This window comes from Magnolia sinica, chromosome 2, assembly GCF_029962835.1.
Source record: "Magnolia sinica isolate HGM2019 chromosome 2, MsV1, whole genome shotgun sequence".
NCBI classification, from domain to species: Eukaryota; Viridiplantae; Streptophyta; class Magnoliopsida; order Magnoliales; family Magnoliaceae; genus Magnolia; species Magnolia sinica.
The window spans coordinates 4,301,228-4,316,158 of record NC_080574.1 but is presented as its reverse complement, the minus strand read 5'-3'; the positions used below and the strand labels follow the sequence as shown (position 1 = coordinate 4,316,158).

General features: G+C 41.0%; 1 protein-coding gene across 1 annotated transcript; it reads left to right on the top strand.

The window, feature by feature from the left end:
* The first annotated feature begins 1,438 nt into the window (after positions 1 to 1,438).
* Positions 1,439 to 2,916, top strand: LOC131232359 (malonyl-coenzyme A:anthocyanin 3-O-glucoside-6''-O-malonyltransferase-like). The gene has a single exon (XM_058228592.1). It carries the CDS (start codon positions 1,483 to 1,485, stop codon positions 2,857 to 2,859), a length of 1,377 nt encoding a protein of 458 aa, XP_058084575.1. The 5' UTR covers positions 1,439 to 1,482; the 3' UTR covers positions 2,860 to 2,916.
* The last annotated feature ends 12,015 nt before the right edge of the window (positions 2,917 to 14,931 follow it).

Genomic DNA, 14,931 nt, shown 5'->3' with positions numbered 1-14,931 from the left:
TTCTCACCTAATTGGTTCCCATTAAAAAGAAGCTTTCTTCGTCTACTTCCCCTTCATTGTTTCTATATTGTATGACGACTTGAAATTTCATAATAATATATTGTTTTAAAAAGAGTTGAGAAACTTTGTGGAATATAAAAATTGAAGGTACAAACATTTTGGTGGACTTAAAAATATAATTTGGACCTCACCTATCATATAAATCAACCACGACAAGGTTGAGTGGCCCAGCCTGCCAGTGCTTACTCGTAGTGATATGTGCTACAATCAAACAGCACCACTTATGGACCTTATCGTAATGGGTGAGGTCTGAATCTATCCGCTCCCATGTAAAGTATATATATACACTCAGATATCAGTTTGTAACTGACGGGGGCCACTGTTCCGATGAGAGATCAGGCCCATATATGGTACTCAGGATCGGAATCGTCTATAACACCTGTTCTACTCAGCAACTAAAACAACTAAGTTCTGTGAGTCCACCATGTCGTGTATATAAATCCACTCCATTCATCAGGCGAGAACTCTTATTTTAACGGTTCACTTAAAAATGTCAGCATGATAAAGAAAGTGTAATAAGCTCAACAATGGTAAAAATTGCTCCTAAAATCTATTAGTTCCAGGGGCATGGCACGCTTGATCGTTTTGGATCATGCTGATTTTGTCTTCACTTCATCAAAATAAGTTACGGTTTTTTATAAAAGATACAAACCACAGTAGTCCCACACGCTGGTATCTCATCCCCACTCTTCACTGTATTGTGGCCCACCTGAGTTGTAAATCTAGATGAGTTTTTGATCCGTGATTTGGATCGGGGAAACAAACCGGTGGATGGAGAGGATTTTACATATCCAAAATGGTGCGCACAAGTTGGTTCAGTCCAATTCTAGGGTAAAACCAAAACCGTACTGTTTCTAATGGTTATATGATTTTCAAAATCAGAACCAAACCGTTAGCACCTTAAAACCGAACCAGAACCAGAATCGAACCTGTTCTTACACGGTTCTGAGTGAGAGAGAGAGGACCGAGAAGCAGCGAGAGAGAACAGCCACAACAGGGTCTAGTCAGCATGAAGTTAGGGACTTAGGATTTAGGTTTTTTTTTTAATATGGGTTTAGTTCGTGGTTCGGTTCCACAGTTCAGATCCCCCCTAATCCGAGAATCGAACCGAATAAAACGGTTCTTTGATTTTCGAAACCGAAATCAGTACAGGTGCACTTTAGAACCAGACCAAACCAGACCGTTTGGTCTGCTCCGGTCCGGATCCACAGTTCTAACCGATTGGATGTGCACCCCTACTTCGCAATGCGTGACACAAGTGTTGTAGAGGACTCCGGTCCATGTACCTAGGAGCAAAATAATCACGTGCTGCAATTATCAGGCGGGCCACAAACAGAAACTTGTCGGTTGGTATTCGCCGATGTACACTTGTTCTTCCTCCTCTTCTGCCTCTCTCTCTCTCTCTCTCTCTCTCTCTCTCTCATGGCACCACTTCACAGTATCAAGCAGCTGCAGATTTGCAGAGTCTCTCCTCCGCCCGGCTCCGTCGCTGACACATCTCTCCCTCTCACTTTCTTCGACGTCATCTGGTTACAACTGCCTCCGGTCCAACGCCTCTTCTTCTACCAATTCCCACAAAACCCAAATAACACCACCACCACAACCCACTTCATAAATACTCTCCTTCCCAGACTCAAACACTCCCTCTCTCTCTCCCTCCGCCTCTTCTTCCCTCTGGCCGGCAATCTGACCCACTCTCTCGAAACAGGCGATCTCGAGATCTCCTACACCGATGGCGACTCTGTCTCTCTAATCATTGCCAAGTCAGACGCTGATTTCCACCGACTCGTTGCAGACTACCCAAGAGACGTAACAGAATTCCATCCTCTCGTACCTCAGTTGCACGTTTCCGATGCTCGGAAACAACCCCTTCTGGCGTTGCAAGTCACCGTATTTCCCAACTTCGGCATTTGCATCGGAATCACCACACACCACGGCGCAGCTGATGGGAGCAGCTCCATCCATTTCATGAAATCCTGGGCGTCCATTTACCGGTCCGGCGAGGATTCCTCGATCATGCCTCTCCCGGTCCACGACCGGTCCTTGACTGCACATCTCGACGGGGTCAAGAGGGTTCTGTTAGACCAGCTGGCTAAGATCCAGCTCGACCGAATCCTCGAGACGTCCAGCGTCAAGGGTCGAGCCGACCCGGTCCGAGCCACGTTCGTGATGGCTCGAGCAGACATCGAGAAGCTGAGGCGACGCGTCTTAGCCCAACGTCTCGAAGACAGCCAGAAAGCGCTCCCTTCCTCGGCGTACGTGCTAACGTGCGCATACGTGTGGGTTTGCCTTGTGAGAGCACGTGGCGACAGTGACGACGCCAGGGGCAAAACCGTCCATTTCGCTTTCCCCACGGGCTATCGTGCTCGGGAGGATCCGCCACTACCCGCTACGTATTTCGGGAACTGCATCGCTCCGCGTTTCGTCGAAGCGAACGGCAGCGATTTTTGGAGCGAGGATGGGGTGGTGCCCGCTTCCGAGGCCATTGGGAGAGAGATTCCGGGGTTGGGTTCCAGGGTTTTGGAAGGCGCCGAGGGTTGGATTCCGAGAGCTTTCAAGTGGACAGGTGAGCGAGTCGTAACGGTTGCCGGATCGCCGAAGATTCGCGTCTACGACACGGATTTCGGATGGGGGAAACCAAAGAAGGTGGAAATCATTTCGATTGAAGGAACGGGCGCTATATCGCTTGCAGAGAGTCGAGATGAAGCAGGCGAGATCGAGGTCGGTTTGGCGCTGCCCAAATGCGAAATGGAGAGGTTCTCTTCTTTGTTTTACGAGGGTCTGAAAGTTCTTGCGTAACGGTCGAGTAGTTTGTCTAACGTTTCGGTATATATCAGTCGCGACCTGATTTTTATTTGATTTTGGGGATAATACGATTGAGCCCGAACGGAAGCGGATTGCCTGATTTCCTAGCCACTTCATTTTCGTAAGGCCTCTGTGATCTAATCTACAGGTTGGGTGACAAATAAACATTATGGTGGGCCATAGGAAGTTTTAACGATGCACATTCAATCACCACTGTTGCCTGTGGTGTGGTCCCTTAGATGTGGGTCTCACTCATTTTTTGGGATCATCTGCTGAAATGAGCTGGAAAAATAGATGAACGCATGGACAGAACATATACATCATGGTGGGACCCACAAAGCTATTCCAGTTGAACATGGTACCTACATAAGTGCTGAGTACGGTACTATGTGTTACTTGAGAAACTCCGTTTGAGAGCAATCATGATGCATGTATTTTATCACCTATCTGTCCATCTTGCCCGCTCATTCTAAGACATGAGCCAAAAAAAGAAGTGAGGTGGTTTAAAATTTCAAATGGACTAAACCATAGAAAAAGTGGTGATGGAACGCCCGTTGAAATTTTCATAAAGCCTTCTATAATGTGTATTTCCATTCAACCTGGGGATTATGTCACTAAATGAAGGAAAATATAAATATTAGATGAATCGGAATCCTTTGCTTGCCTAGAAACATGAAAATTCTATTTATGGCAATGTAATTGGATCACATCATCACACATTGCATTTAATGCAGTAATGCTAACAATAGTGATGATAATGTATACCAATTACAAAATAAAAATTTTCTACTCGTGGAAAGCAGAGGATCCAGATTGATACTAGATTGATACAAAACTTGTGAAGCCCTTGGAAAGTTTTAAGGGGCCATTCAATCACCCTTATTTTATGCGGTGTCGTGGCTAACTTGAGATGAGATTTTTTACATTTGTATCTGCCTTGTTTTTTTCCCCACCCTATTATTGCAGTCAGTGGTGCGTGCAACACCACGGGAACCTGAGATGAGATTTGTTACATTTGTATCTGCCTCGTTATTTATCCTACCCTATAGTCAGTGGTGTGTACAACACCAGGGGAAGCGGATCGACGTTCTACCAAGCACCACCGACTTTGGTGGTATGTGTACGTGGCGTGAGGCGTGAGAAGACGAGGTCCTCTTAACTCCACAATGCACCAACGGTTGAAATGAAATCAAAATTACATGGCCACATAATGATGTATTTATTATATCCACATTGTCCATTCATTCGGTGAAATCATTTTAGAGCACGACCCCATAAATGAGTCCTATCCAAAACTTTAGTGGACCGCATCACAAATAGCAGGAAGGATAATAATTCTCACCTTTAAAACATTAGTAGGGCCCTCTATAATTTTTATTTTCCATCAATTTGAGGTCACACAAACTTAGATGAAGAAAAAAAAAAAAACACAAATACCATATTGATCCAGAACTTATGTGACCCTAAAAAGGTTTCAATGATAAAAGTTCAATCTCCACTGCTTTATGTAGTGTGGTCCACTTGATCGTTGGATTTGTCTTATTTTTTTATCAAGCCTTATGACTGTCTCACCTAATGGACGTACGGTTTGGATATAACACATACCCCAAAGTGGAGCTCATACAGCTTGGTGACGTCAACACACCACCAAGGTTAGTGGTGTGTGGCACACCAGCTAATCGGCTTCCACACGACGGTATCCGACTCCACTCGGAATGCTGCAGAGGCATCTGTGTCCATAAATGTGGCAGGTGGTTGTACCAGTAAAGACCGTACGTCCATTGACTTTTTTACTCTATAAAGTATAAGCACATCACATGTAATTTTATTTCTAAGTTGTATACAGCCAACGAAGGTGGGCCACAACAACACCTAGCCAGCCTAGCGTAAGCAATAAACCCAAGCAAACAAAAGGTAAAAAGACAACTACAAATGTTATCCACTCTCTGGATGGTTTGGGGGTTTAAACTGCTTGAAAAATGGCTGAGTGAATCATCGGACATAATCTTGCACACGTGTGTTGTTGGCACCTAAGATGCATGTGAACGGGACTCGCTTGTGAGGGAGGCGGATTAATTGTCTGTCTGTGCCTGAGGCTGTGCGGCCTACAGAGATGTTCCTGACAAATCCACTCCCACTCCGTCTATCAATTTGAAAGACCGCCATAGGACAGGATTTTTTAAATTAGGCATATCCAAAACTCATGTAGGCTACACAAACGAAGTAGTGGAAACAGAAACGTCCACTGTTGAAAACTTTCCGAAGTTGAACATGATATCTATATGCCATCTAAACCATTCATAGGATTATTACTACTAAGATAAAACTGCCTGAACAAATATCATAGGTAAGAATTCTATAAGGTGAGCTTTATTGATCAACGGTCTGAATTGTCCTAAGAGTTGGAGAGTGTGATTAGGAATACTATTGAACTTCACTCAGTTGTGATGCATCGAAAATCATAAAAGGAATGGTGCGCTACAACTGTGATACATATATAGTATTTTAGTTAAACTGGAATTAACAAATTCGTGTAGATCCTAATTGAGCCTAAATTATCAAAAGACTATAGTATCAAGCCTACGGTGATGGTGTCTCAAAGATGTATACTGTCTAGACACACAGTATGTTCCTTTACAATTCCGTATAAAAATTACATCATCTTAATACAAAACTTTTGTCACGCAGAGCCATTCAGTCCCCACTATTTTGGTGTGGTATGTACACGAGTTATGGATCTGCCTGATTTTTTAAATCCTGTCTGATTGTTGTCTTTCAAAACAGACGGACTGTGGACCCCACAGCCACGGGCACAGGAATATCTGTCCCTGGGGTCACAGGCAATCCGCTTCGGTCGTGGGGTTCTTTCTTATCTTTTGAGCAGTTGATGTGTGGGGTTTCAAGTTATGCTGAAGATAAGGCAATGATGAGAGGAGGGGGATATTGCAGTAGGAGCGTGCAACGACAGATCTATGTGGGGTCATTGTGATATTTGTGTAAATGATTTAAAGAAAAATTAGAAAATGTATATTTTAAAGTCATGCTTGCAGAAAGTGTAGCATCTAATCAATCTATTAATGTTAAATAAAAGAGAAGGCTAAGGGCCCGTTTGGCCAGGTGGATTGGAAGGGATTGAATGGTATTAGGGTGGCTGGCATAGGTTTCTAGGTAATGATGGTGTTGTCAGTGGATTGTCTTGACATCCATGGATTGCTATATCCCTGAATTGTTATATCCACTCTGTTTGGCACGCCCGGCCAATCCTGGGATTAAACCTTCCCATCCCTTACAATCCCTCGGACCAAACACGTCTTAGGCAAATTTGAAAGGATTAGGTGGATTGGATGGGATTTAAGGGCGTGTTTGGACAGGCCCATCCCACGGGATTAGATTGTAATAGGGTGGATTGCATTCAATGATGGCTGTGTCAGTGGATTGCAGGCAATCCGATGGGATTGCTAAATCCAGGGAATCTACCACCAAGTATGTTTGGCCCGCCTGGTCAATCCCGGGATTACGCCCAGCCAATCCCTTCCAATTTGTTCATCCAAACATGTCCCAGGCAAAAATCATGGGATTAGGAGGGATTGGGAGGATTTCAAGGTAATGATGGTGATGTCAGTGGATTGCTGGCAATCCCATGGGATTGCTCCAATCCAGGCGGAATTTCATTGTGCTTGTTTGGCACGCTCGGCCCATCCCTTACAATCCCTCGAACCAAACACGTCTCAGGCAAATTTGAACGAATTAGGGTGGATTGGATGGGATTTAAAGGTAATGATGGTGTTGTCAGTGGATTGTCTTAAGATCCAGGGGATTGGGATCAGATCACCGCCTCTGTTTGGCACGCCCGGCCAATCCCAGGATTTAACTTCCAATCCCTTCCAATACCATCCAATCCCTTCCAATCCGACCGGCCAAACGGGCCCTAAAAATATCATATAGAAATTAAAATACGTGCGGCCAGACAAGTAGAACCGAGGATGCAAAGATTGATGTGGATACCTAACTCTAGACCATACCAAGTAGATCTGAGAATCAGGCGGCTGAGTCTTCTGTAATGGTTGAAATTGGTTACACCCAGATCGATAGCTCAAGTGGTAGACTGAGTGAAAGATACCTCGTTTCAACACTGAGGTCCTGACATCAATTCCCTAGTGGGGGTGGCTAACAGTGAAATGTGATCTGACAGGTGTATAACAAGCTAACCAAAAATATATATATATATATATCGTAGAAATTGGTTGCAGAGTCATCGTGGATGGGTGGTGGGCAGACAGATGCAGGCCCAAATATCTGCCATCTGGATGACTATTTGGGTGGTTTGGATTAGCAATGACAAAGTCCATGGAGATCAGCGAATGAAATTGAAGATGGTGAAGATGAATGGCTGAGATTGCTGATGAAGGGTTGTAATTTAGCAAGAACTCCAAGAACAATTGCAAAATGTGTACATTTCATGGAGGAAAAGCCCTGGTACATATACAGAGAAGAGCACCCAAAAATATTAGCCTGATCACTTGGGTTTTGGATTTGTTTCAATTTTTTGCCCATGTATTAACATGATCTGATAAGTTGGATGGATAGTGTGGATTTCTCACAAACATCAAGGTGGGCCCCAACTATCTTCTGAGTATGGAAACTTCTTGTAATAGGTGTTGGATGCAATCCAGGTCCCCTCCCCGGTAGGTGAATGGGAGAGCAGATTAGGGGCGGCCCGGCCTCACCCATTGCGGTGCAGCCATGCCCATAAGGCCCACCTTGATATGTATGTATTGTATATCCATGTCATTTATTCATTTTGCTAGTTTATTTTAAGGCATGAGCCCAAAAATAGAGCAAATCTAAATCTTATTTGGACTAGACCATAAGGAAATGTACTTGGATCCTCTGTTGGAAGTAAAAAAGAAATTTCCTATTTTATTACATTGTGATCTGTCCACATTATTACTAAATATTATCAGCACTACTGCAATAAATGCAGTGTGTGATAATGTGACCCAATCAGACTGTAACATAGAGAAATTTTCTATTTATGACAAGTAAAAATTTAAATTCTAAGGAAATGATTATGATTGACCATTAAAAACTTCTCGTAGGCCACAAAACTTTCGAATCAAGATGATATTTTATTTCTCTTTTCATTTAGGTCCATGTGACTCAAAAATAAATAAAAGGTCCATATGATGTCATCACCAGGTTGGATGGAAAATAAACATTACAATAGTGCCTAGGGAGTTTTTAATGGTTGGTGTTAAATCACTAGTCTCCTATGGTGTGGTCCATTAGATACATGGATATATTTCCTTTTTTTAGCTCATTTCCTAAAATGAGCTAACAAAATGGATGGGCAGCACAGACATAGAACCTACATCAAGGTGGGCCCCATGGTTAGGGAGCGCACCATGTTGAGTGAGGGTTGGGGCGCACCTAATCAACTGCCTGTGATTGGTTCGCTGTGGGTGCCAAACTAACACAGGAGTTGCCCAATTTTGTAGTATTGGCAAAGTAGCTTATGGACCCACCATGATATGTGTTTTATATATGATCCCCATCCATTTGCTAACTTATTTTACAACATAAGTCCAAAAATAAGGTAGATCCAAAGTCCAAGTGGATCACACCACATGATACAATGGGGATTGAAGGCTTTCTTGTTCCAAATTTTTGGAGGCTTGCAATGTTATTTTCTATCCAACCTATTCATAAGGTCTTTATAAGTTCACATAAATATAGATGAGAAAATACAAATGTCAGTTTGATCCAAAGCTCTTGCAGCTCCAAAACTGATGTAGAGCGTGTCGCAGATAGTTTCATGGCCAAGATGAATCAAAAAAGGCTTGGTCGACGACAGAAGTGATTCGGACCTTCAGACCTTAAATCAGGTGTATCTCACAATCCGAAATGAGTTATTGGACGTACCATGGGGGTAGGATGAGCTACTTTAGCCACGCAACCCTGCTACGCAGGGTTGCCCACACCGAATTTGCAAAATGCCACCAGATCGACAGTTGAAATCCCATTTTAATTTCATTTTTAGTTTGATTATAACTCTTCAGCCGTTGGGATTTAGGAGTTGCACCCAAAGTGAAAAGTTCTTAGAATAATTAGGAGAATAGCGTAGTGAAGCCAAATAGGAGGACATTATATTTGGCTGAAAAGCTTGCGCACTTGTAGACATCATGATCATCTATAAATAGTAAGTTTTAATACTATTTATAGTAAGTTGCGAATTCTACGAGTTATAGTTGTAGTTTAATTGTGAAATTTCTTCAATTGCTTAGTATCCCTATTTAAAGTTGTGAACTCATTTATTTCATTCATCAATCAAATTAAGAATATTATAGAATTTATATCTATTTTGTTTCTTTTTCTTCTTCTTTTTTTCCATGAATACAAGAAGTCTCTATGAGGAGTCCAGAGAAGCTCCGTAGATTCGGAGTAGTTATCCTTGAGAAAGATGGTGATCGACCTCATCACTACACAATCAATGCCAGTAGACCACACCATGTTGATTGTGTAGTCTACTGGCATTCATTGTGTAGTGAAGCACATAGCATGACATCAGTGTTACGTGCTTCTATGGGCCCACCATGATGTATGTGTTTTATTCACGTTCTCCATTCATTTTTCCAACCCGTTTTATGGCATGATGAAAAGATGAGGTGGTTTGGCTCATATTTTTAATTGAATGTTCATCATTGAAAACCTCACTGGAGTCACAGAAGTTTTGGATCGGTGTTTTCCCTTTATGCAAAAGATCTACATGACCTTATAAACAGATTAGATGGCAAATAAACATCATTGGTGGCCCTTGGGAAAGTTTCAACGGTGGGTTTTTGCCACTTCCTATGATGTGGTCCACTTGAGCTTTAGATCTCTCTCCTTTTGGGGTTCATCGTCTAAAATGATTTGGAAAAATAGATGGACAGTGTGGATAACATCCATAAATCATAGTGGGCCCCACAGAGCCATTTCCTTGACGGATCATCTTGATCCAATGAGGCATGGGCAGGACGCAATCAGCTTCCATTTTCTTCCATTGTTTAGGGCAATATCCAAAGAATGAGTTAAATCCAAAGCTTTAGTGGACCCAGCACAGAAAACAGTGTGGACAGTGACGCCCACCATTAAAAACTTCTAAAGGCCACAAAAGTTTTAGACCAAGTTGATTTTTGTGTTTTCTCTTATTTCATGTCTTTTTTAACTTTTAAAGAGGTTGGATTTCAAATAAACATTATGGTGGGCCTTAGGATAGTTTCAACAGTAGGAATCACTCTCCCCACTGTTTTCTGTTGTAAGGTCCATTACAGATTTTTATTAGCCTCATTCTTTAGCTAATGCCTTAAAATTATCTCTCAAAATGGATAGACGGTTTGGATACAACACATACGTCAAATGGATGGATGGTTGGGATATAACATATACCTCATGATCAGACCCACCGAACTTGCTGATGTCAATTAAGCAGCTATATAGCTGGTGTGAGGTACACCAGCCAATCCACTTCCGGGTGGCTAACAGTGAAGTGTGATCCGACAGTGGGTGTACTAACAAGCTAACAAAAAATTTTAAAAAAACCTTTTGCTTGGCTGTCCTAAAATTGGAGGGTCGACATGAATGGAAAAGGGAAAAGTTTATAATACTCAGGTAGGGTATAAGCTTGATACACAGGCGACCAGAAATTGAAACAACTAAATTGTGGAACACAACGTCATAAGCACGGTCAAAAAGCAGATTGGTTTACCGATTCTATATTCTAATTCGTGGACATTGGTTTGTGGAAAAGGATCATTAGATAATTTTTATTTTTAGCCGTCCAATAAATGTTCACCAAATCTGATGGTTAGATAATCAAATATGTGTAAATGTTTTGTTCATGACATATCTAAAGTCGGACCGAGAATAGTTTGATTTACTTCCATGTCGCTTATCAATTTCCAAGTAATTTCTAATTGGCTGTGTATCAACCATCGCATTCCGCCAGAGTACCCAAGGTTTTCTCAAATTAAAATTTGAATTTGCCAGTAGAATCGTAGAAACGTGCAATCATTTTCATTTACAAACTGTGCCCTCGACTTATTTATCTTGGTTCGAGGGATTGGACAGTTTCCAGCCTGGATTCACTTAGTGGGGCCCACCTTGAACTCGTCTCCTGCTGGATGAACAGGATCAATTTATGAAGTTGTCCATGCATAGATGCTCAATTCGATTGATTCGGCCACACGTATAGCTTCCAAAAACTGTCATATATATGGGACATTCAAACCGTACAAAAGATCTTTCCCAGACATTAGATCATCTGCTGTAAAAATTAGTCCGATCCACTCAGCAAATGGGCCACAATGTGGAAAAAGAAAATACAGCCGCTGATGTATTCTAAAGTATGTGTTGGGCCCATATAATTAATAGATGGGCTGATTTTTGCATATGGTGATCGTCGTTGTAGGTCCAACCTTTTGGAAAAGCTGGATGTTGCATGTCCAATGAGAGGTTGGAATTTATTTCCTGGTCGTATGCGTGTGTGGAACATGAGAGACATGATACATACACACCATCCATGCCTATGTATGGATCCATGTGTGCGTGTGGCATGCAATGTAATACTTAAAAGTAAAGCAAATGCATATAATTTAATAATTAGAAAAAAAAATCATTAGGTAAAGCTTCCAACCTTTGAGTCCTGAGGGCGAGATTTGAATACATGAATGAATAATGGATGATCAAACTAAGTATTATCATATATATATATATATATATATATATATATATATATATATATATATATATATATATATATATATATATAACATTGGTCCTTACTCATGCCTCAGTAATGGAATTGAATTTCAGTATGGGTTAATGAGTTCAAGTACCCATCGTGGTAAAATCCTATTGTGGTGTGATGGCATTTATCACCCCTACAAAAAGTCAGTCAATTGCTTAGATTTTATCTACTTAAACTCTTTCACTAGCTTGCACATGTATTTTATATTCCTTCTGCTTTCGGCTAGATGTGTGAGGGTGTGCGAGAATTGAAATTGTGACTCAATTCAAACCAAACAAATCCCCAGCGGCAAGATAGGTAGACACATACTGTATGATCGAAATACGATGAAATCAGTCGCTTATTCAGTCACTCGCTTAATGTGTATATAAGATTGGCAATATTTAAATGATGGGATTCATCCTTTGATAATGAATTGTACTTTTGACTTCTGTATAAAAAGACTTTTCAATAGGGATAAAAGAAATGAAAAAAAGATTCTTGCAGTTAGTCATAAAGAATAACCGCAAAACAACTTTCATCTTTCCGAATGAAAAACTGAATCTAGCGTACAAGTGTAGACTCAAATTACAACTAAGATTACCAACTACTTGATTAATGTTATAAATTATACTATAGAGCGTAAACAACAAGTTGAAAAATAAAAAATTACACTAAGAAATGTAATTTGCGCTCAACAGGAAAGGTAAAATATTACAGTGTAATGTAGATTATTGAAATGATAATCGAAAAGTAATATTTAATTTGATTGGGTTGGCCGGAGATAAATTTTCTTCTTGAATTTTTTTACCATTTATATACTTAAATCAAGGCATCTCGATCATTCTTATGTGCTAACAGTTGCCATTACTTGATTTCATCTGTTTTGTCCTTTGATATCGTCATGACATTGACGTGTCACTGTCTGCTTCGTCCCCTTTCTCATTCCGTGGGCTAGTTGTATTCCATATGCATATTCAAGAAAACCTCCGTACCGATTTCTCATTCTGTCAGCTAGTTAGAGACGCACGGACTAACTATAACGCATGCATGTCATCCAACCCATTCGGCATAGTCAATCCACCACGAAACTTTAACACCAAAAATCCAGTTGATCGAACCATTAGGTGGCCCACCACAAGTATTTGGAAGATTTTGGGTGGTTATCCATCGTTTTTGTGGTGTTGGCCACCCAATGATTGGCTTATCCTGAGTTTTTGGACGTCAACGTATTGAATGCCATCTACACATTACTATGATTGGCCTTCACAAACACAAAAGGAGTTTCCCAAACAAGGGTATATTTGTCATTTGGCAAAGATCCCTCAAACATCTCCAACAGAGGGAGGCATTTACGCTCCATAGTGGTTAACAATCATGGATGTAGGCCCGTGATTTAGATCTAGACCTGATTTTAGGCCCGATAAGTAATTGACTCGACATGGATTGCATAAACGCGAGCCCAACAAGGGCCCAACCCAAGTGAACTAACTGAGAATAGATGTGCTGAGATTTGGATGCCACGCTAGGCCTGGAAAGAGAGAATTTTGAGGTGGTTTGGACCTGTAGAGAAGTCCTTTGCATGGTTTTCAGTCTCAGACAAATCCCATGCAGCTCATCCAAATCAATTCGGACCAAGTTAGGCCCTATTCGGCCGGACATAACAGACCAATGATCTGGAACACCCAACCATGGCCATGGCCCTATTGGTCAAAATTAAAATACATTTAAGTTTGTCTTGGTGAAGAAACATATACATTTATAATGTATTTTCATTAATAGCATTCATGTACTATCATTTTTAAATATAATATTTATAAAAAGATAGTATAATCATTTACTAAGGGGTCGTTTGGCACCATGAATTTGTGGGGATGTGAGGAGATTTCAAATCCACAAGCTTGGATTACATCTAAAATCTTTCCAAGAGTTGTATGTGTAACATGTGTGTTACTAGAGTATTAAACTATTAGGCACATGGCTCACTAATGATATTCCAAAGCAACTAGAATATCAATTGCATTACTATAATTACTTTAATATGACGATCAACACTATCTAAACATTGTTTATTTAAATCAACAGTTAAAAATCATTGGTTAGTCACTCAACATAATCTTGTACTTTGAATTTCATCAATTTCAAGCAAAGTATATATTTCAGTGGGCTTACTATAACCATTGTGTCAAACATTACATACGCTCACTAATTAGAGATATTAAAATTAATTTACTAATTAAATTCAAAACCCCTGTAAATATATCATGCATAGTTACTTTTGCATTAAAGTTACTTTCCAATTCAAGGTGCCAAACATAGAAGAAGAATTTCAAATTCAAGGGTTGCAAATCCAAGCTCCCAAACGGGCCCTAAGAGTTAGCCAATACATATAACAAGAAACACTTAAAATCATTCCTTTTATTTATTTATTCTTTTCTTTAAAAGAAGAAGAAGAAGAAGAAAGAAGAAGAGAGGACAACTAATAGCATTGCTGTATTCCAAATTAAACTTCTAATCACATTTATAGCGGCACAAACATGTATTCGCGTTCCTGCACGTCCCTGTTACATCTCCCGATTGGTCATAGTCGAAATTATTGTCGCAATACGTATCGCATTCGTCGTTCTTGCAGTTGGGAATGTTGACCGGGCACTGACAGTAACCGGAGTCATCCGGCCTGTTCTGTGAACTACCAGGACATGGGTCATCAGCAACCACGACCATGCCACCTGTCATTCATCCAAAATTCCTAAAAACAGATAAAACAACAAAAGAAGGGAAATACATGTACTATACAGTACATACCAACCATTCATCCTGTAGGTCCTACCATGGATGGAGTGTACCCTAAACAGCTGGATCGTTATGGTCCCCGATCAGAGGACTTTTGAGGGCAGTGAATGGGCTGTTAGAAATAATAGGCCCGACAGGTGGTCCACATATATTACGAGCCTGACCATTTATAAGATATGCTCATCTTGAATAATTTGTTGGGTATCCCATCAACGGTGAGGCCCATAATATACACGGTCTAGATCATTGGAATATCACCCCAATCCAACGGCCAAAGTCCCAACGTAAAAGAAGCAATGCGTCCGGATGTGCTGTACTTGGTAAACCAAGTACTAGAGATCAGTTGGCGCACAAATTTCAGCGGATCCGGGGAGCCATCCGTGGGCAGTACTTTATGATTGTGGGGCCACCGTAATGTATTTGGTTTATATCCATACCGTCCATCTGTTTTACCACTGATTTTAAAGTAAAAGCCCAAAAATGAAGGAGATGCAAATCTCAGGTGG